At 38.0% G+C, this 25000-nt stretch overlaps 1 protein-coding gene across 1 annotated transcript in view; it reads left to right on the forward strand.

Annotated features, from left to right (window-relative positions):
* LOC144956698 (extracellular sulfatase Sulf-1-like) overlaps positions 1–25000 on the forward strand; it is a 73297-nt gene that overhangs the window by 15391 nt on the left and 32906 nt on the right. The window contains 1 exon segment of the mRNA XM_078887358.1: positions 22000–23082. Within this exon segment, the coding sequence (XP_078743484.1) occupies positions 22032–23082 (1051 nt within the window). The 5' untranslated portion in view covers positions 22000–22031.

The following is a 25000-nucleotide window of genomic DNA, read 5'->3' on the forward strand; positions in this document are numbered from 1 at the left end:
AGGCGATGTTACAATTTTTTTCGGACAGAGACAACCCTGTTAACGTCCAGGTACTCGGTTTACACCTGAGTATGAAGAGATATTGTGAGTAAAGAGCATTCTCCAAGGACTCAACGATGCGCCGGGCGAGACTCGAACCCAGGACTTTCTGATCCGAAAGCGAGTGTCATATCATTTGACCACACAGCCGCACAAATATGAATTGAATGGACTGGGATGTTGTAGATGTAGTTGTTATTGGTCGTTACGTCAGTCTCCTGTTGTTGTGATGACGTCATGTCACTGTGTATGACCGGTCTTAAATTTTTTTAAGCGTCGCTGGTTTGGACAAATACTTGTAGGATGGTCAAGCTGGTCAAGGGGACAGATGGTTTTGGGTCTGTTTTTATTTTACCTGCTGTAACTGTCGATAGTAGATCATTTGGATAGAATTACTTTTTGCTCATCGTTCGTTTACAATTTTTTAAAATGAGCTTTTATATAGCGCAATATCCACTAAACACTTAACATGAAGGACGAGACATGACGCTTGTTAGGCGATATTACAATAATATTTTGGGACAGAGACAACGCTGTAAACGGCTAGGTACTCATTTTACACCTGAGTACGATGAGAGAATGTGAGTAAAGAGCCTTTTCCAAGGACTCAACTATGCGACGAGCGAGGCGCGATCCCAGGACCGAAAGCGAGTATCATACCACTAGGCACAAATACTTGTAGGATGGGAGCTGGTCTAGGGAGATGGTTTTGGGTCTGTTTTTATTTACTTGCTGTAACTGTCGATAAGATCATTTGGATAGAATTTCTATTTGCTTATCGTTCGTTTCCAATAGAATGAACGAAGCTGACGTCATTCGGCTCTTCCTTCTAGATAGTATGCGCTTGGCTAAGAAGCTCACAACATTGCCATCCGGAAGTATAGATAGAACGAAGTTGACGTCAATCGAGTCTTTTTTTATTGTTTTTTGCCATCCGCGTTTATGAGTAATTCTCACTAAACTGTATTAACCAGACGTTCATGGTCACACACAGTTTTGTGTTTGGTTCGTTATATTTCTGGATGGCAATGTTGTGAGTTTCTTAGCCAAGCGCATACTATCTATAACGGACCAACACACAAAACTGTGTGTAACCTTAAACGTTTATAGTCTGGTTAATACCGTCTAGTGAGAATTACTCATAAACGTGGATGGCAAAAAACAATAACAAAGACCCGAGTGACGTCAACTTCATTCTATCTATTGTTATGTAAGCCCTATCCATTTGGCATGATGAATTAACCATCATAGTTGTTTCATATGGCTATGGTCATATTATGTTTTACCTCGTATGAATGAGTAGACGTTTTGTAACAAGCCTGATAGAAATTATCTATTCTCTCTCTCTCTCTCTCTCTCTCTCTCTCTCTCTCTCTCTCTGTATCTCTCTCTCTATCTATCTATCTATCTATCTATCTATCTATCTATCTATCTATCTATCTATCTATCTATCTATCTATCTATCTATCTATCTATCTATATATCTATCTATCTTTCTCTCCCTCCCTCTCTCTATCGCTCTGTCTGTCTCTTCTAAAACATAAGCACCTTTTACTTTTACACCACATTACATGCTTTTGTAGGTTTTTTACAATGATTTGTATAGAATCGTGAGTGCTAAATTAGCTAAATTATCAACTCAACTACGTCATGTCATGACACTAAATGCCATTTGGCGATGGAGTGATTTTGTCCTCTTATTTGAAAAAAAAAAGGTTTTTTTGGCGGGCCATTTAAGCAGCTTGTATATCGTATGTTCGTTATAACACGGTCTGTTATCATTGGGGGTGGGGGGGAAATGGCCAAGTTGTTAAGACATTGCATGCACTGTGACCCGGAAGGTCCCAAGTTCGAGCCCTGCTTCAGGTCCTTGAGCAAGATTATTAACCCCCACATTTGCTCCCTGTGACAACATGGGTGATTCCTGTGGACATCAGACATCTTGTTTGATGAATTATCAATATTATTCCTTCGTGGAACGCCGAGGAGACGATATCTTATGATGTCGTGTCGGAAGGGCATAATTTTTTTTTTTAATCGTTTGTAAGGCGGAACTTATTGTGAGTTGAGTGAGTATAGATAGTATGCGTTTGGCTAAGAAGCTCATAACATTGCCATCCGGAAGTATAACGGACCAACACACAAAACTCTGTGTAACCATGAACTTTTATAGTCTGGTCAATACAGTTTAGTGAGAATTACTCAATAACATTGATGGCAAAAATAAACAATAACAATAACAAAGACCTTTGTGACGTCAACTTAATTCCATCTATAGATAGTTCGAAGATGACGTCACTCAAGGCTTTGTTATTGTATTTTGCCATCCGCGTTTGTGAATGATACTCACTAAACTGTATTACCCCGACTACAAAAGTTCATGGTTACACAGAGTTTTGTGTGTTGGTCCATCATACTTCCGGATGGCAATGTTATGAGCTTCTTAGCCAAGCGCATACTATCTATAGATAGAACGAAGATGACGTCACTCAAACCTTTGTTATTGTATTTTGCCATCCGTGTTTGTGAGTGATTCTAACTAAACTGTATCAACCACACTATAAACGTTCATGGATACACACAGTTTTGTGTGTTGGTCCGTTATACTTCCGGATGGCAATGTTATGAGCTTCTTAGCCAAGCGCATACTATCTATAGATAGTATGCAGATGACGTCACTCAGGCCTTTGTTATTGTTTTTGCCATCCGCGTTTGTGAGTTGTCCTCACTGAACTGTATTAACCTGACTATAAAAGTTCATGGTTACACAGAGTTTGTGTGTTGGTCCGTTATACTTCCGGATGGCAATGTTGTGAACTCCTTGGCCAAGCGCATTCTATCTATAGATAATTCGAAGATGACGTCACTTAGGCCTTTGTTATTGTTTTTGCCATCCTCATTTGTCAGTTGTTCTCACTAAACTGTATTAACCAGACTATAAAAGTTCATGGTTACACAGAGTTTGTGTGTTGGTCCGTTATACTTCCGGATGGCAATGTTGTGAACTCCTTGGCCAAGCGCATTCTATCTATATAACTAAACCACGTGACATGACACAAAGTAATCGTCGGTTATGTTGATATTCCACCCTAATTTAATATGGCTGACAGATATAACAACCATAGATAATGGGGTTGACCCGTGAGTTGTTTTGAATAACACGGTGTGTCGAGCTGCTGCTGGTGACATCGAATTAACACATCATACAAGTCGTTGACCCGTGAGTTGTTTTGAATAACACGGTGTGTCGAGCTGCTGCTGGTGACATCGAATTAACACATCATACAAGCCGTTGAAATCTGGAGGGGTGTTGCGGATGGGGTGGTGATTTCATTGAATGGGGACACAGCTGGGAGGGAAGATGTAAATAGATAGATAAATAAATCAACAGATAAATAAATAAATGAATAAATAAGTAAATAAATAAATAAATGAATGAATGAATGGTTAGATTAAATAAAATAAATAAATAAATAAATAAATAAATAAATAAATAGATGAGTGAATGAATCAGTGAATGAGAATGGATGACGTCATCTTCGTTCTATCTATAATATAGATGTTTGGTATTGAAAACGCCAATCTGGCAACGCTTAACTTATCCACTTTCAACTCATCTCATCTAAATGACAGTTGATGGTTGTTTTTTTTAGTATGAGCACCCCGTCAAGTCCTCATTCATTACCCGTTCATTTCCTCCCCCCCCCCCCCCCTTCCTCACACTCCTCATACAGAATTCTCACGCCGCGACTGATATTAACTCATTCAAGCCTAACATCGACTATAGATAGTATGCAGATGACGTCACTCAGGCCTTTGTTATTGTTTTTGCCATCCGCGTTTGTGAGTTGTTCTCACTAAACTGTATTAACCAGACTATAAAAGTTCATGGTTACACAGAGTTTGTGTGTTGGTCCTTTATACTTCCGGATGGCAATGTTGTGAACTCCTTGGCCAACCGCATTCTATCTACATATATCCGTATAGATAGTATGCGCTTTGCTAAGAAGCTCGTAACATTGCCATCCGGAAGTATAACGGACCAACACACAAAACTATGTGTAACCATGAACGTTTATAGTCTGGTTAATACAGTTTAGTGAGAATTACTCATAAACGCGGATGGCAAAAAAAAAAAAAAACCAACAAAAAACAATAACAAAAACATGAATGACGTCATCTTCGTTCTATCTATAGATAGAATGCGCTTGGCCAAGGAGTTCACAACATTGCCATCCGGAAGTATAACGGACCAACACACAAACTCTGTGTAACCATGAACTTTTATAGTCTGGTTAATACAGTTTAGTGAGAACAACTCACAAACGCGGATGGCAAAAACAATAACAAAGGCCTGAGTGACGTCATCTGCATACTATCTATACGATAAATGTTTGGTATTGAAAACGCCAATCTGGCAACGCTTAAGTTATCCACTTTCAACTCATCTAAATGACAGTTGATGGTTGTTTTTTTATAGTCTAAGCACCCCGTCAAGTCCTCGTTCATTACCCGTTCATTTCCCCTCACACTCCTCATAAAGAATTCTCACCCCGCTACTGATTTTAAACGTAACGAATGGGGGAAACGGTTTATTTAATTCGAAGTGCCGACAGTTTTATCGTTGGTGATAATTTGCACTCTCTACAGACCGTCTGGTTTTTTTTTGTTGCTTTCTCGTGGATACAGTGGTATCCCATTCATACGGGCCTCTTTTGTCTTGGCCAAATCGCCGTAGTCTAACAAAACTTATTTTGATCAAAAGAATGGGAGCGATCTATATTCATGTTTTCGTCCAACCAAGTCATCAATCACATGATTTGTTGCTGTCCAACGATTGGATATTTGTTCAGAAATGTATACACGCTGCTTTGTTTATGAAACTTGTAAGCATACCCATGTGTCAAGCTGAACAAAATGACCAATCGTGATGTTAGATAATTCAAAAACTGTGAACACTTTTCACTATGTAGGTCACTTTGAGCACATATTCCAATGTGACCAATGACGTCGAGCACATGGAAATGTAATATAGATCATGCCCATTGGCATTAAGAAAAATATCTCAAATATCGATCAAATAAAAAAAAAATAATCAACTTATTAAACAAAGTACCGGGTTTGAGACATTTAAAAAAAAAAAAAGTAAAAAAAAGGTAAATTTAGAGGGGGTTGCAGGGGGGGGGGGGGGGGGCGTTTAAATCGATCGGTATTTGAAGTAATAGAATTGTCCAAAATGAAAACAACTTGTTTTTATTCGTGAACGATAGTGTAATATCCCAGAAAGAATACGATTCAATTGTCTGATGTCATGCCGCCTGGCAAAGGCGGCCATCTTGGTTCTAAACAAAGAAAATCATTACTTTTTATTTTTCATGCTGGCTAGAACTTTTCATATGTCTTGTGATCAGAATGTGTAAAAGTCAAAACATGATCAAATGTATGTGTTTTTTTTTTCTTCTGGAAACGCTTTTATACTCGCCGGAGAAATATTTCATACGGGCGTCCGCCATTGTTCCGATAGTTTAGAGCCAGTGTTACTAAGTTACCATGCGTCATTAGGAAGGAAGTGACGTTACGACTTTTGAAGAGTATTACATAGGTAAATATAAAGTATATCCTTTCAGGATCGTTGATTCTTTGATGCTCCTCATGTTTTATGAATTTAGGATATTTTTTGTTTGGGGTGATGCATAGATTTGTGCGGCTATGTGGTCTAGTAGGTATGACACTCGCTTTCGGGTCGGAAGGTCCTGAGTTCGAGCCTCGCTCGGCGCATAGTTGATTGAGTCCTTGGAAAAGGCTCTTTACTCACATTCTCTCACCGTACTCAGGTGTAAAATGAGTACGTGGACTTTAACAGCGTTGTCTCTGTCGGGATAAAAAATTGTAATATCGCCTAACGGGCGTCATATCTCGTTCTACTTGTTAAATGTTTCTGTTGGTTAGAGATCCCTTATAAAGCGCTTTGAGCACATTAAGTGGATATTGCCCTATATAAAAGCTCACATTTTAAAACATATTTTTATATATATATATATATATATATATATATATATATATATATATATATATATATATATATATATATACATTACGAGTACTATCTATATTTTTTGCGTACGGGGTTTAAAACCAAGACTCCCCTATAAAATCCAAATATCCAAAACACAATGCTGTAAATTGCGTCTTTCCTATCTCATGATAGACGCGCTTACATGTTCGTTGTTTTGTTTTGTTTATGTTTTTTGTTTTTGTTTTATGTTTTGTTTGTTTCGATTTCAATGCTAAATGGCAAAATGATGTTTCATTTTTTTTTTTACTTCTATAGATAGTATGCGCTTGGCTAAGAAGCTCATAACATTGCCAGCCGGAAGTATAACGGACCAACACACAAAACTGTGTGTATCCATGAACGTTTATAGTCGGATTAATACAGTTCAGTGAGCATTACTCATAAACGCGGATGGCAAAAAACAATAACAAAGACCTGAGTGATGTCATCTTCGAACTATTTATACATCATGGAACGAGTGAAAGATGTTCGGATTATGGAAACGGGACTGTACGCCGTAAATCCAAGATGTTTTTCTTGTGTATCTAGATCAATGGCGCGGATTCGGATGGGAGAAACGGAGGGATGGGGGAGGGGGGGGGGGGGGGGGAGGGAGGGGGGGGGGGGGGGGGGGGGGGGGGGGGGGGCGATGGTCGTAAAATGACGATGATGATGATGATGATAGAATACTTACGTTATTCTATGGGGTTAATGGGATCCAGTAGGTCGTATTCTGACAATACCCAATGATGTTCTTAATAGGATTCAATAGTCGTGACGTCACGTCCGCCCAGCAACCAGCAGCTTGGTTCCTAAACAAAGAAAATCGGTACTTCTTATTTATTCTTCATGCTGGCTAGAACTTTTTTACATGTCATAATGTGATAAGAATGTATGAAAGTCAAAACATGATCAGATTTATAATGTTTTTCTCCTCTGGATACACTTTTATGTTCGTTGGAGAATTATTTCATAAGGGCGTCTGTCACAAAGTGCGCACGTAAACCGTATGCTTATGTAGCGCAGTTTGCAACCTTGTTTATGTGTGCTATATTCAAGCTACGACACCGATCAATAACCAAACACAATACGTTGATAAAGGTTTTGAAGCTAAATGAAGATATATTTTATTACAATATAACAAAGATATTATGAGATGTGAAGATGAAATGATAGATGTAATAAGTATGAAATCAAATAGATGGATGACAAATTGATGGAGATGTGTGATGATGAATATGATATGAAAGCGATATGAAAATATATAATTAAATCAATTAATTATCAATACTTTACCAAACCGCTACCACATCAGACAATCTCACAGATAGGTTGCAACCATCACAGTCATACAGGCAACTAATAATTAACTAACTAACTAAACACAATCCAGACGTGTAGAAGAAAGCCAAAAGAGTGTCCTTGATATTCAACAAAAACTGTAAGGTTGTTCTAATATTGTTAATTTGTCTCTTCTTGAAATTGTTCTGATTTCACAGTATTCATAAACAGATCAATTGTTTCTCAATGTTCTGATATTAAAATAAGCAAATGGTTCTTCACAGGTAACTTATAAAACAGGCAAATGTTCAGTTTCTATTAGTGTCAAGCTATGAGCGTATAGCCTAAAGTTGGCTTGTTAAAGCCCAGCCTCCAACGGCTCATTCACTTTAAAGAAAGAAAATGATTTTGTTATAATATGATAATTATACGAATATAACTCTATCTATATTCGAACTCACTCAATATGTTTACTTTAAATGAGTAAATATTATTTTACTTTAACCAATCAATTTATTAATGTTGATTAATATTGCTTTACTTTGTAGATATGAAATAATAATGCTTTATAGTAAGAAAAGCTTATTTTCTTTACAACAAGAATATATTATACAATTAATTTAATTATCTGATTAATTAATTGAGACTCAAAAGTTAAAGTGATATTATGATATTAATATCAAAACACAATCATAATTGTAATCACAACATATTATTCAAAATCTCACCAGAGCCGAACAGATTATAGAAATCACAAATTAAGTCTACACAAGACTTTAATCAAACTCTACACAAGAGTTATAACACAACTTGATTCAGCTCAAACTTTGAGCACCACAAAGTCTACACAAGACTTAAATCACACTCTACACAAGAGTTAACACAAAACGTGTTTCAGCTCGAACTTTGAGCACTACAAAGTCTACACAAGACTTTAATCCAACTCTACACAAGAGTTAAACAAATGAGCCTAAAAGACTCCGCTGTGGTTATCGCTTAGAGACTATGAGCCTAAAAGACTCCGCTGTCTGGTCTCTTTTGAGACAATGAGCCTAAAAGACTCCGCTGAGTGGTCTGAAGAAACTGCTCAAAACTCTGGCATTTATAGGCAAAAATCAAGCAAACGAAGCAAAATTCTACCCACACAAACGGATGTTAGTCATATCCGTAAACATCTGAAATTCCTTAAAACTCCCCAGATTCCATAATCATGGACAACAACAACCCATCCTGATACCGGACATCCTCATATCAAGGATAAATAAATTCGTCAGCCCCATAGTTACGAGATATCAATCAAGCCATACCATAACAAAGTCACTCCCGTAGAATACAGGGATCCTACTTTGCTTATAAGTTTACGGAGAAAACAAGATTGATGGCTTTCTCACAATAACACCCACACTACGTAGTTTAATTCAAACTTCCGGGCCATAGGTGCATGATCTGATAAGACCTGTATCAACAAAAGAAGGGTTGTTCCGGAGGGATTACAATAACAACAACAACTAATACTACGACGACGTACATCCTGTCGTAAACTGACGCCTACACGGAAGCATTTCGTTACATATCTCCCCCTAAGACTAAATTTGGTACAACATTTAGTTAGATCAACGAAATGCCTCAAGATCACATCGATCTCGACAATTATTCGGGCTCATTGTTGTCCCTTCCTTCGACAGACAACATCGGCATCACACATCCACACTTCAACTCCACCTTGCCGTGTGTCATGCATTTCGGTGGTTCATGATCCTTGTTTTCGTCAAAACATGGAAGTCGAGGACTCTTAACAGTGGGAGCATGAGTAAATGATCGAATGTCACTTGTCATACTGTCGTTGTTGGAGGAAGCCTGACACTCCGACTTTAACCTAAGCAGTTCAAGCTCTTTCTCCATCAGAGCTTCTTGTCTTTGAGCTCGTGCTCTGCTTATCTCCTCCTCTCCTTTGGCACGTTCTCTCTCCTTCTCTTTTCTCTCTTCATCTTCTTGTAACTGGGCTGTCACCCAAGCACGGAGATCTTCACCCCTTAACTCCAATTTTTCTCCAAGTTTAATTAATCTTTCCACATCCATCTCTAGGAGAATTAATCAAACCAATTCAAATTCAAATAAACAAACTTCAATATGTTTATCAACACTGTTGCCGTAAATGTTACTTTCACGTAGAATAAAGTGGTATTACAAGTAACCTTATTAACGATATGCGGTCAATATAGATCCCAAAACAGATTCAAAACAGGCAATTAATACCGATTCCTACACGGAATTCAACATAGACTCAATATATAGAATCAAAACAAATTTACTACAGGTCCTAACACAGAACCAACGTTTCACCCAGATTCCTACACAGAATCAAATCATTGACTTAATATAGACGCATATTAGAGTCAAAACAACTGATTTAATACAGGTCCTCACACGGAACCAACGCTTCACCCAGATTCCCCACACGGAATCAACACAATAGCTTCACCCAGATTCCTCACACGGAATCAACAAAATAGCTTCACCCAGATTCCCACACGGAATCATAAAAACTATCTTCACCCAGATTCTTTCTCAGAATCAACAAAATAACTTCACCCAGATTCTTTCTCAGAATCAACAAAATATCTTCACCCAGATTCTTTCTTAGAATCAACAAAATATCTTCACCCAGATTCTCTCTTAGAATCAACAAAATATCTTCACCCAGATTCTCTCTTAGAATCAACAAAATATCTTCACCCAGATTCTTTCTTAGAATCAACAAAATGTCTTCACCCAGATTCTCTCTCAGAATCAACAAAATATCTTCACCCAGATTCTCTCTCAGAATCAACAAAATATCTTCACCCAGATTCTTTCTTAGAATCAACAAAATATCTTCACCCAGATTCTTACACAGAATCAACAAAATGTCTTCACCCAGATTCTTCCTTAGAATCAACAAAATATCTTCACCCAGATTCTCTCTTAGAATCAACAAAACATCCTCACCCAGATTCTTTCTTAGAATCAACAAAATATCTTCACCCAGATTCTTTCTTAGAATCAATAAAATATCTTCACCCAGATTCTCTCTCAGAATCAACAAAATATCTTCACCCAGATTCTTACACAGAATCAATACCTTGACTTACTATATGTGCATAGAAAGTCAGAACAAATGATTTAATACAGATCCTCACACGGGACCAACACAATATTCTCCCAGATTCCTACACGGAATCAAATTACCCCAACAACCACCTTCGTTCCTTACAAAAGGGAGAGGGGGGACAATGGAGGCTTTACAGCGCGAGTACCGCTTTCGCGCTAAGTCAGTGATCCGTATCACTATGTCAGATGACTGACAACTTAGAACCGAACAAATGAAAATTACCAGAATAACTTGTATTACACCTTGCGTATAATGACAGTCTTATAACCATTAAATGGATACCAATTTGCTTTAAGCTCAAAGATATTATCTATCTCAAGTTTCAAACAACTCCCTAACCTGTCTCAACAATTGTTTGGTCGCGATGTCTCTTGAATGCACAACAATAAGTATCCCACTTCTGACACCAAATTATGTCACAAAGTGCGCACGTAAACCGTATGCTTATGTAGCGCAGTTTGCAACCTTGTTTATGTGTGCTATATTCAAGCTACGACACGATCAATAACCAAACACAATACGTTGATAAAGGTTTTGAAGCTAAATGAAGATATATTTTATTACAATATAACAAAGATATTATGAGATGTGAAGATGAAATGATAGATGTAATAAGTATGAAATCAAATAGATGGATGACAAATTGATGGAGATGTGTGATGATGAATATGATATGAAAGCGATATGAAAATATATAATTAAATCAATTAATTATCAATACTTTACCAAACCGCTACCACATCAGACAATCTCACAGATAGGTTGCAACCATCACAGTCATACAGGCAACTAATAATTAACTAACTAACTAAACACAATCCAGACGTGTAGAAGAAAGCCAAAAGAGTGTCCTTGATATTCAACAAAAACTGTAAGGTTGTTCTAATATTGTTAATTTGTCTCTTCTTGAAATTGTTCTGATTTCACAGTATTCATAAACAGATCAATTGTTTCTCAATGTTCTGATATTAAAATAAGCAAATGGTTCTTCACAGGTAACTTATAAAACAGGCAAATGTTCAGTTTCTATTAGTGTCAAGCTATGAGCGTATAGCCTAAAGTTGGCTTGTTAAAGCCCAGCCTCCAACGGCTCATTCACTTTAAAGAAAGAAAATGATTTTGTTATAATATGATAATTATACGAATATAACTCTATCTATATTCGAACTCACTCAATATGTTTACTTTAAATGAGTAAATATTATTTTACTTTAACCAATCAATTTATTAATGTTGATCAATATTGCTTTACTTTGTAGATATGAAATAATAATGCTTTATAGTAAGAAAAGCTTATTTTCTTTACAACAAGAATATATTATACAATTAATTTAATTATCTGATTAATTAATTGAGACTCAAAAGTTAAAGTGATATTATGATATTAATATCAAAACACAATCATAATTGTAATCACAACATATTATTCAAAATCTCACCAGAGCCGAACAGATTATAGAAATCACAAATTAAGTCTACACAAGACTTTAATCAAACTCTACACAAGAGTTATAACACAACTTGATTCAGCTCAAACTTTGAGCACCACAAAGTCTACACAAGACTTAAATCACACTCTACACAAGAGTTAACACAAAACGTGTTTCAGCTCGAACTTTGAGCACTACAAAGTCTACACAAGACTTTAATCCAACTCTACACAAGAGTTAAACAAATGAGCCTAAAAGACTCCGCTGTGGTTATCGCTTAGAGACTATGAGCCTAAAAGACTCCGCTGTCTGGTCTCTTTTGAGACAATGAGCCTAAAAGACTCCGCTGAGTGGTCTGAAGAAACTGCTCAAAACTCTGGCATTTATAGGCAAAAATCAAGCAAACGAAGCAAAATTCTACCCACACAAACGGATGTTAGTCATATCCGTAAACATCTGAAATTCCTTAAAACTCCCCCAGATTCCATAATCATGGACAACAACAACCCATCCTGATACCGGACATCCTCATATCAAGGATAAATAAATTCGTCAGCCCCATAGTTACGAGATATCAATCAAGCCATACCATAACAAGTCACTCCCGTAGAATACAGGGATCCTACTTTGCTTATAAGTTTACGGAGAAAACAAGATTGATGGCTTTCTCACAATAACACCCACACTACGTAGTTTAATTCAAACTTCCGGGCCATAGGTGCATGATCTGATAAGACCTGTATCAACAAAAGAAGGGTTGTTCCGGAGGGATTACAATAACAACAACAACTAATACTACGACGACGTACATCCTGTCGTAAACTGACGCCTACACGGAAGCATTTCGTTACAGCGTCCGCCATTGTTCCGATAGTTTAGAACCCGTTACGAAGTTACTATGCGTCGTCATTACGAGGGAAGTGACTGTTGAATCCTATTAGGCCAGAAAACAAAATCAATTATGCGTAGATTAAGATGCCCACTATGTGCGGCTATGTAGTCTAGTGGTATGACACTCGCTTTCGGATCGGAAGGTCCTGGGTTCGAGCCTCGCTCGGCGCATAGTTGAGTCCTTGGAGGAGAGGGCTCTCTACTCACATTCTGTCGCCGTACTCAGTTGTAAAATGAGTACCCTGGCCGTTAACAGCGTTGTCTCTGTCCGAAAAATAAAATGTAATATTGCCTTTACAGGCATTCATGTCCCGTCCTACATGTTATGTTTCTGTTGGCCAGGGACCCCTTGTAAAGCGCTTTGAGCACGTTTAGTGGATATTGCGCTATATAAAAGCTCAAAAATAAATAAATAAAAATGAAGGGTTTTGTGCGTGCATGACACTGATGTACATACCAGCTACCTGTTTGTGACAGTATGATTGTAAGATCTGGAATTTGGGGTGGGGATGAGGGTGGAGGTAGGGAGTTGGTCCTCATAGTACGATTGAAATGCGTTTACTTTCTAAATATATAAAGAGAGAGACGGAGAGAGAGAGAGAGAGAGAGAGAGAGACGGAGAGAGAAAGAGAGACAGAATGAGAGAGAGAGACAGAACGAGAGAGAGAGAGGGAGGGGGGGAGAGAGATAGAGAGAGAGAATGAGTGAGAGAGTGAGTGGGTGAGAGAGAGAAAGGAAGAAAGAAAGAAAGAAAGAAAGAGAGAGAGAGTGATAGAGAAAGAAAGAGAGAGAGAGAGAGAGAGAGAGAGAGAGAGAGAGAGAGAGAGAGAGAGAGAGAGAGAGAGAGAGAGAAAGAGCCAGAATGAGTGAGAGAGTGAGTGGGTGAGAGAGAGAAAGGAAGAAAGAGAGAGAGAGAGAGAGAGAGAGAGAGAGGGAGAGAGAGAGAGGGAGAGAGAGGGGGGGGGGAGAGAAAGAAAGAAAGACAGAGAGACAGGATGAGAGGAGAGAGAGAAAGAAAGAAAGACAGAGAGACAGGATGAGAGGAGAGAGATAAAGAGAGAGAGAGAGAGAGAGAGAGACGGAGAGAGAGCGAGAGAGAGAGAGAAAGAGAGACAGAGACAGACAATGAGAGAGAGAGAGAGACAGATAGAGACAGACAGAATGAGAGAGAATAGAGAGAGAGAGAGAGAGAGAGAGAGAGAGAGAGAGAGAGAGAGAGAGAGAGAGAGAGAGAGAGAGAGAGAGAGAGAGAGAGAGAGAGAGAGAGGGCAGAGAGAGAAAGCGACCAGCATAATATGACATCAATGTTATGAATATCGCTCCCCACTTCATTTTTTTGGGCCCGTGGAAAGTTCAGGTCGCCACGACTTCCCGCATCAGACGTCAGAATTCTGGTGTATTTATGGTGCGCACGCACCTTCCCTTCTCTCCCCTTCCTTCCGCTCCCCTCCTTGCGTCTTACAACAACAAACAAATCAGGACAGTTGCATGCCATTATCATTATCGTTATCGTTCGTTTGATGAAACTCACCCACATTCTCCATCTACCTCCCCCCCCCCTTCTTTCCCTCACCCTTCACATCAACACCGTATAGATAGTTCGAAGATGACGTCACTCAGGTCTTTGTTATTGTTTTTTGCCATCCGCGTTTATGATTAATGCTCACTGAACTGTATTTACCCGACTATAAACGTTCATGGATACACACGGTTTTGTGTGTTGATCCGTTATACTTCCGGATGGCAATGTTGTGAGCTTCTTAGCCAAGCGCATACTATCTATTCCTCAATATATCAGGGCATGGACTTCTTAAGGAGTGGGTGTTCAATCTTAGGTATGTGCACTTACCACCTCAAATGTTACCCGTCGCCTCAAAGCGGTTTTATGTCGGAATGAATTAGATGAGGAAAATTAAAGGTATAACGTTAAAGATAAAACATGGCGTTTCCATCTGTTCGTTATGAAATGGTAGAGTATAAATACTATTTCTTGCATTGCCAAACGTTCTAAAGTCCTAATTCCCACCGTTTTATCTCTAATTTCACTTCTTGGGGGTACAACACATCCCGACATTATAACGTTTTGAGACGGCGGGTCACAAATCGGTAAAAAGCATGGGTCGAGGTGTCCTTATTTTCATGTTTAATCACCCAAATTGTTCTGGGCCGACGTGCATATATATGAAGGTCTGACATCCGAACACATCAGTCTAGTTTAACATTGTTGTAATGGACAATATATTGCGTCATTTTTTGAGATATTCATTATTACAACAATGAACTTATAATAAATTGGGTTATCAGACCTGAAAGTGAGTACACGTCGGTCTGGGCTCATTGATAGAATGGAAATACTCTCGAAACAAAGCAAAATATTATCAAGTCACAACAGTATTAATTGGATTCAATAGTCTGATGTCACGTCTCCCAGCAACGGCGGCCATCTTGGTTCTAAACAAAGAAAATCTGTACTCTTTATTCTTCATGCTGGCTAGAACTTTTTCATATGTCATGTGATTAGAATGTATAAAAGTCAAAACATGATCAGACTTATAATGTTTTTTTTTCCCTCTGGATACGCTTTTATGGTCGTCGGAGAAATATTTCATGAGGGCGTCCGCCATTGTTCCGATAGTTTAGAACCAGTTACTAAGTTACCATGCGTCATTACTGTTGAAGCGTATTCAAGTCCATAAATCAGTTCGGTTGTCAGACCTACAAATGTGTGCACGTGGGTTTGAGTGAGTTAGAGGCTGAAAATTGAATTTGCAGTCACAATTAATATGAACTGATTAAATGTGTAAATGATTAAATTTGTCATTTTTGTTTATTGAGCAGACTATAGATAGTATGCGTTTGGCTAAGAAACTCACAACATTGCCATCCGGAAGTATAACGAACCAACACACAAAACAATGTGTAACCTTGAACGTTTATAGTCTGGTTAATACAGTTTAATGAGAATTACTCACAAACGTGGATGGCAAAAATTTTTTTTTTTAATAACAAAGGCCTGAGTGACGTCAACTTCGTTCTATCTATAATAACATTTCTATAAAAGCTATTTGAAAATAGAATTCTATCCGATTGACGTAGGTTGACGTAACGTATTTGCAGGTCTGGTAAACCAACGCAATTAAGGGGTCGTTTTAACATTGTTTTAATGGAGAATAATTATCGCTTTCGGGTCGGAAGGTCCTGGGTTCGAACCTCGCTCAGCGCATAGTTGACTCCTTGGAAAAGTCTGTTTACTCATATTCTCTCGCCGTTCTCATGAGTAAAAATGAGTACCTCGCCGTGAACACTTTTGTCTCTGTCGGAAAGAGAATGTAATGTATTATCTCCTAACATCTCGTTCTGTATTTTACATATTGTTGTAGGTCAGGGGACCATTGTAAAGCGCTGTGAGCACGTTTATTGGATCTTGCGCTATATAAAAGCTCAATTAAAAAAAAAATAATTTTAATTTGAAAATCTAAAAATTTGTAATTTTTAGGAGATAAGAATTGTAGTCGCTATTGTTAACTTTAACTTTACAGATCAACAATGAATAATTAACACTTCAAAATCCCTACACTGACGCACTCTCTGGTATCAACTTTTATTTTCAATAGGTTTTAATGACTTAGAAATGTTCATGTAGATCTGAAATTGGAGCCAATATTTCGTAATTTTACGAATTTTTCGTAGTTCTTGGCAATAGGATTCCACAGTCTGACGTCACGTCCGCCTAGCAACGAATCAGCTGGCTCTAAACAAAAAAATAATCCGTGCTTGGTCCAGGCAAGGAATAATTGGAAAATCGCTCAAAAAACAATTTTTATCTTAAATATGGTCCAGTATTTTGTACCAGATTGTCTACACCAGTCAGAGAGTCACTCCTGCAAGTTTTACAGATTTCCAAATGGACAGGCAGACAAAAAATTGAAGAAAAAGTGGACCACTTTAGTCAGGTAAGCACGCACGCCTCGTCGAACATTTGATAGAGTTCGTAGTCCAGATCTAGGTCAAGTTCTAGCTTACGTAGACCTATATTTTATGATTAAAGTGTACAATTGCACGAAATTATAAATAAAAATACATTCCAAACTAGGTTTTTTATTGAAGTTGAAGCAAAAATGATATCTCAATCGTTTTGATGTTAAGGCTGATAAACTGAATGAGAGTTAAGTTCTACTGATAAGTGATAATTTTTTTAAAAGGAGAACAAGAAGAAAGAAATAAAATATTTGTTAAAATCTTACTTTAAACTCGATACCTTTATGGCAAAATGAAAATAAATAAATAAATAACGCAACCTCTTCCCCCCCCCCCCCCCTCCCCTCACGCAGATCTCTCTCTCTCTCTCTCTCTCTCTCTCTCTCTCTCTCTCTCTCTCTCTCTCTCTCTCTCTCCACACACACACACAAACACACATACTTTCCTCTTTTTTTTGGAAAGTTTCTCTGATTCTCTGCCATGCCTCCCTCCCCGACAGCCGAGGTGGCAACTCTGTGTGAACAAAGCAAGATGGCGGCAGGGACCTCTCTCCTTTACCTGTGCCCGAGTGTTGACACTCCAAAGTTTCCATCACCGCACTGTCCAGTACAGTACTGACTGAAATAAAGAGAAAACGCAAGTCTTGCCACACTCAACCCCAAGATCAACTTTAACTGTGTAAATTTAAGAATTCTTATTTTTATATATACCTAGTCAAAATCATCAAAAGAAGTAATGAGGAAGTGCGACATTTTGCTGAATGTGCGATTTCATAAAAGACAGGCGAGAGACCCACCAGTAACCTAGTCTCTTGCACACCTTTGATTTATCATGCATTGAGCTGGTGTCAAACAAGATAGTCTAAAACAAAGTACTTATCAAATTAAATAATATACCCAATATGCCCAACAGAATTATTGTTTATCTTTTTAATCTTTTCATTTCAGGTGAAAGGACAAAAGATCCAACATCATCATCAAGAGTGTGTTCTTGTCACTTCAGAGATGGTGACAAAGCCAACCTCCCTGAATTGTTTGACAGAAATAAAAATAAATTGTTTCCATCAGAGCCAGAAAGAAAGAAAAGAAAAGTGACACAAGGAATTCCCACCCCATCTCAATTGGCACCAACATCAAGAAGTCCACCACCACCACCACCACCACTACCATCACCACCACCACCACCACCACCATCATCATCATCATCATCACCCTCATCATCATCATCATCATCATCATCATCATCATCATATCATCATCATCATCATCATCATCATCATCATCATCATCATCAGCTCAACTCTCTTCATCATCATCACAAAGTCCCACCTTTAAAAAAACCAGATTCCTCATCATCATTATTTTCCTCCTCATCATCATCCTCATTATCTTCTCCTCATCATCATCTCAACTCTCGTCACCATCATCACAGGATTCCATCTTTTAAAAAAAAACAGATTGGAGAACAAGTGAGGATATTTTAAATAGAACAACAAATTTAATTCAAGAACAAAAAATTACAGACAAAAATAAGGAAATAGCTAGCTTTAAAAAACCCAACTAAGTTAGATTCAACGCACTTACACTGTTTCAAGCCTTACAGAAAAAGTTCTTCGAATGGAGACAGGTGTACATTCTTTTAAAATATTTAATATTATTGTTCAATATGTTGAGTGCTTTAGAGGTAACATTATTTATTATAGTAGATGGGAAGTTCAGGAAGAGACAGTTGCATTAAAAGACCAAATTTTCATTATTACACTTATGAAACTTAGACAGAACTACGCTAACCTTCATATTTCACAATTGTTTAGCGTTAGTGAAAGTACTATAACAAATATTATACAAACTTTTATTCATGTTTTACATAAGCCATACGCTTCTCTTTGAAAATGTTATGAAGGTTACATGCCCTTCTAGACATAAAAATAAACTATCAGCTCCATCATCATTTTTAAGATTTCCAAATTGCAGAATGATCATTGATTGTACAGATGACCAAATTGCTATTCCTAAAGAAATGGATAAACAACGGTTAACTTATTCTTCTTATAGGTCCATGAATTCTGTTAAAGCTCTTGTTGGTCTAAGTCCAAATGGTGTGATAAATTTTATTTCTAAACATGATCCAGGGTCTGTCTCGGATAAGGTCATTGTACAAAATTGTGGATTACTAAAACTTTTAATTTTAAGCCCTGGAGAATTAATTTTAGCAGATAAAGGTAATAAAGGTAAAACCCCATCCTGATTCAAGATATTTTACCTCAAGGAGTAACTGTAAATATCCCTCCCTTTTTACATAATAAATTTACTGAAAATGAGATTTTATTAACAAAAGAAATTGCTTCATGTAGAATTCATGTTGAGAGGGCTAATGAAAGACTGAAAAATGTTAACATCCTCTCATATATTCCAACCATGTTAAGAGAAACATCTGATATTATTTTTCAATTTGTTGCAGCACTTGTCAATCCCCAGTCTCCTCTTATTAAGGAGATTGCATTTTGTTAGCTTTGCCATTTATTTTGTACAACACACATATTTTGTTCATCATCATCAAATCACCATTCAAAATAATGGTTTTGTAGGTCCATACATGATTTTACATGATAAACATGACAAATTATGGCATTGTTGTATCAATGTATGTTCAATGTCATTAACATTGTTAAATAAAACCACACAAATTAGTTTTGGACTGAATCAACCCAAGGCATCATCAAGATAGATCTGTGGAAGTAAAAGAATAAAAGATTCAAATTTAGAGCTGCGACCATGCTCAATAGGCAAAAAACAAACAAACTAATAAAACGTCTGTTGTGGTCTTGTGGTATGACACTCGCTTTCAGATCAGAAGGTCCTGGGTTTGGGCCTCGCTCGGCACATAGTTGAGTCCTTGGAGAAGGCTCTTTACTCACAATCTCTCACCGTACTCAGGTGTCAAATGAGTACCTGGCGTTGTCTCTGTCCGAAAAAATTGTAATATCGCCCAACAGGCATCATGTCCCGTCTTACATGTTAAATGTTGCTGTTGGCCAGGGACCCCTTGTAAAGCACTTTGAGCACATTTAGTGGATATTACGCTGTATAAAAACTCAATTAAAAAAACAAATTAAGTGATTCTTTCATTCATCTTGCTTTGTTGATAAGGGGGAAACCCGAAACGTCCATTTTATCTGTTTTCGTATATTAAATTGAAGTTCACATTCAATTTCACAATGTTATTGATTTCTTCGAGTTTCAAGCAGCAACATTTACATTACACCTTAACCCAATAGGAAGTTTAGTTTACCGTGACTAACACTGGTCTAAATAAATCCTTTATTCATCCCATAGAGGAAATTTATCTCTAGGGTCTATTCCCAGGGAAGACTGGAATAACCACGGTGCAGCGCCGCAAATTGAGCTAGGGCGAGGTGACTTGCTCAAGGCCACACAGCGCAGCGGCGGGTGAACGAACTCGGTACCTTCGGGTACGAAGCAAAAACCGTACCGCTGATCCACGCTGCCCCACATGAAGTATGATAAAATGTCTAGCGTGATTGGTGATTGTGATGCTCATATGAGTATTATAATAAAGGTTACAACACGATACTAAATAGTATGTAGTAGACTATAGTCAATAGCAACGAAAATTAGCGAAGCAAGACTAAGACCTCAAAGACTCAAAGTCCGTGGTCCATAAGATAAAAACACAATAATTCAATGACTCCCTCTCTCTCTCCCTAACTAAAATCGAACGTAAACAGTTAAAGCTTTCCATTGGATATACTAAATCTGCCTAAACTCAAAGTAAACTGATTATTGTCCAACAGTAGTTTTACGGAGATGTGAGATTTTGAGAGTGAGAATGAGAAGACGAAATGACTTACCTTCACAGAATACTCTTTATTCTTCATGCTGGCTTGAACTTTGCCGAACATCAAGCCATCTGAGTAAGTGAAAGTCAAAACAGGACCTGACTGATGATGATTTTCACCTCGCGAGACACTTTTATGCTCATTGGAGAAGTATTTCATAAGGGCGGTGATGGAAATAGAGTTCGTGTCAGCCATTTTTCTCGACTGCAGGGTTGCCAGATTATTTTTCAACAAAATGCCAGGGGAAGACTCAAAAAATGCCAAAACACTCAAAAAAATGCCAAAGTCTGTTGACTCCCACCCCCACTAAGAAAACTACTCACTTTTGATAGACAATTTACTATCATATCCTGGTGGCTTGCGTGTTTTTTTTTTCGTTTTTTTTTCGTTTTTTTTTTTTTAATTATACTAAATTTCCTGTTGGGGTAATGTTTTACCTACTGACTACTAAGTGGAGTGCTAAACCACTACACCACGGTTGGATTTTAAGAATGAAAAAGAAATACATTAACATGAAAGGTTTTTAGGCGTTTAGAAATAATTAAGAAAAGGTGTCATTTGAAGTATAATATACAAGAAAAGAAAATGCCAAATGAAAATGCCAAATGCCAAATGATTTTTCTAATGCCAAACGGTTTTTAAAAATGCCAGATTTTTGGAATCTGGCATTTAAAATGCCAAACTGGCAACCCTGGTTTGTTGCCATGCGTTGCTGCGCAGGATTACGTCACGACTTAGGAAGCCTATTCTGGAAAACCTTCCAACTGGTTTCATTACCTTCTTTTTTTTTTGTCTTTTTTTTGTCTTTCTTGGCATGAGTTCCATTTTGCACATGGGGCATCTTGTTCCGTTACTCAGACGACTGGGTCTATTTATAGGAACAAGGGGGGTAATCGATTTTTATCACCTGCCAACCTATATAATATTATGACCAAAAACTAGAGGTGTTTAAACGAGTAGATGTAGAGATAAAGGGAGCAAATAAATCTGACTCATAAATAAGGGAACAACACAAAACAAAACGATGTTTTGTGTTGTTCCTATAATTATGAGTCAGATTTACCCCCCTTTATCTCTATCTCTATTTTATATGACATTCCATAATGGAATAAGTCAATCCAATATCTTTAGTAAACAAAAATTCAGCAATGTAATTTCTACTGACGAGACCTCAGTGTAGCCCAATTCTCATAGATCTTTTACATAAAGAATCACTTTGCTGTCCGCTTAGCGAAATGTAAATATGCATTTAAAAATTGATTATATTGTTGTTGTATTTGTCTCAGGCTAAAACAGTCCTTTCAATGATCCCCAGGTGTGAAGTCACCAGCCCAAAAACTAGACACGATGAATCTACTGAAGCGTCTTCAAAGATTGACATGGAGTCGTCTGCTTGTGACGTCACTCGTCGTCGTCGTCATCCTCTTCTTCATCGTCCCCACCTACGCAAGCAACAACAACAACAACAACAACAACAACAACAAGCACAACAGAAGGAGAAGAAAACACAGTCACAACCCTGGTCATCTCACGATTAGTAGTGATGGTAGTAGTGGTCGTGGTAGGGATGGTGATAACGACGGCTACTACAATTACCACGATAGATACTCTTACAAATCTCGAGCCAAAGACAGAAGACTTTCCCGTGGAAAGAAATCCCGAAACATTCCCTCTTCCCTGCTACCCCCTATCCCCAACTCTAAGTTATCATCATCTCGTTCTATTCCATCATCTCCAGTATTATCGTTATCACCTTCTTCGCCGTCATTGTTTTCTTCGCCATCATCTTCTTCATTACCATCATCACCATCAATATCAATTATCACAAAAGGCTCTAAAAGAAGATCATCATCATCATCATCACCTTCGTCGTCGTTATTATCATCATCTCATCGTTCAAACAATAAAAGAACAAACTCTCAGAACAGACGATATAGAAACAGGGGTAAAAATACAAAAAGTAGACGGAGTAGACGACAACATCAATCGTCGTCATTATTATCATCGTCTTCATCGTCGTTATCATCAGAGCCATCATCATCATCATCATCATCATCCTATTTGGCCAAGCCGTATTCCAAAGATTTCTACCAACAAAACCGAATGTCCTATGTCACCAGCAGCAGGACTGAGAGGAAACGGAAACTCGAACGGGAAAGAGGAGGGAGTATTTCCGATAGACTACCGCCATCTTCATCGTCATCATCATCATCTCAGACTCTTGAGGACAGACCAAGGCAAAATTCTCCTCCGTCAGATCCGTCATCATCTTCATCTTCAACGTCATCGTCATCGTCCTTGCCATCGCCTTCAACGTGGAAGAAACGCAAGCCTGTGGTCCGAAGTGTCCGTCCGAACATCGTGGTCATTATGACAGATGACCAGGATGTTTTGTTGGGTAAGTACTGGTCAATGGAAGCTTCAGAGTGTTACACATGTAAACATGTGATCAATGGAAGCTCCAGTGTGTTACACATGTACACATTTGATCAATGGAAGCTTCAGTGTGTTACACATGTACACATGTGATCAATGGAAGCTTCAGTGTGTTACACATGTACACATTTGATCAATGGAAGCTTCAGTGTGTTACACATGTACACATGTGTATGTATGCATACCTGCCAACCCTTCCACTTTTGGCGGAATCATTCCTATTTCCACTCTTCCTTCCCGCCCTTCCGCCATGGTCTCTAAAATTCCGATTTTATGAGGTTTTTTATGGTGATATTTGAGAATGTTAGTATTGTTGTTTTTTTTTTTTTGGTATAGTATTTTCATTACAAAATGAGGTCATCACAATTTAGGTTATAAGACCTGAAAAAATAGGTACGTGTAAGATAAACCATTCAAACGATTTAGACCAGTATAGATAGAATGAAATTGACGTCACTTAGGTCTTTGTTATTGTTTTTTGCCATCCGTGTTTATGAGTTATTCTCACTAAACTGTATTAACCAGACTATAAAAGTTCAAGGTTACACATTGTTTTGTGTGTTGGTCCGTTATACTTCCGGATGGCAATTTTGTGAACTTCTTAGCCAAACGCACACTATCTATAAGAATAATATAAAGCGATTAAAAAAAAACCTCAACAGACAAGCGCCCTTAAAACTAGGTGCATATATTTGCAGGTCTGACAACCGAACGCAATTATGGCCTTGATTTAACATGGTTTATAATGGGCCATATTTTACGTCATTTTGAGAATATTTCCATTTGTGTCGTCAGACCTTCAAATAAGTACACGTCGCCCTAGTCCAATCTACTATGATGTCAAATTACTTACTTATATACTTACTTATCCGAACCAGCGACCACCTGAGCTTTAGCCCTTCGGTCTTGTGCCATGACGTAGAAGTTAGACGTCTTTTGTAGTTGTTCCAGGTGACTATAGATAGTATGCGCTTTGCTAAGAAGCTCATAACATTGCCATCCGGAAGTATAACGGACCAACACACAAAACTGTGTGTATCCATGAACATTTATAGTCGGGTTAAAACAGTTCAGTGAGCATTACTCATAAACGCGGATGGCAAAAAACAATAACAAAGACCTGAGTGACGTCATCTTCGAACTATCTATAGATAGAACGAAGATGACGTCACACAGACCTTTGTTATTGTTTTTTGCCATCCGCGTTTGTGAGTTGTTCTCAATAAGCTGTATTAACCAGACTATAAAAGTTCATGGATACACAGAGTTTGTGTGTTGGTCCGTAATACTTCCGGATGGCAATGTTGTGAACTCCTTGGCCAAGCGCATTCTATCTATACAGTGTGTTACTGATGCTTGGATTTGGTGGGCGGAAAAAATGGACTAAAGATAAATATTATTTTATTCCAAATGATTCCGAAAACCCTCATTAACCGCAGGGTGGGTGTACTCACAGCAATGTAGTCAAGCAGTGCTTTGGTTTCTGTAAGTACAAGTACTTCATGAGATTACTAATTATTAAAGGAGTTGGGCTGGTTACCTTGTGCGTGCGTGTGTGTGGGTGTGTGTGTGGGTGTGTGTGGGTGGGTGGGATATACATATTAGGAAAGTAATCGTCCACGCACCAAGGGTGAGGTGATTTGCTCAAGGCCAAAATAGCGGTTCTCTATCGAGATCAGGCCTTGAAGCACATGCTGAAGCACATATGCTTCGGTGCAGCTGTAGCACGGATAAACAAATTATATAACAAATTTGAAAATATGCTTATAGATAGAATGAAGTTGACCTCACTCAGGTCTTTATTATTATTATTTATTTTTTTCGCCATCCATGTTTATGAGTAATTCTCACTTAACTATATTAACAAGACTATAGATAGT

This window comes from Berghia stephanieae, chromosome 11, assembly GCF_034508935.2.
Source record: "Berghia stephanieae isolate SIO BIC M18660-M18661 chromosome 11, UCSD_Bste_1.3, whole genome shotgun sequence".
NCBI classification, from domain to species: domain Eukaryota; kingdom Metazoa; phylum Mollusca; class Gastropoda; order Nudibranchia; family Aeolidiidae; genus Berghia; species Berghia stephanieae.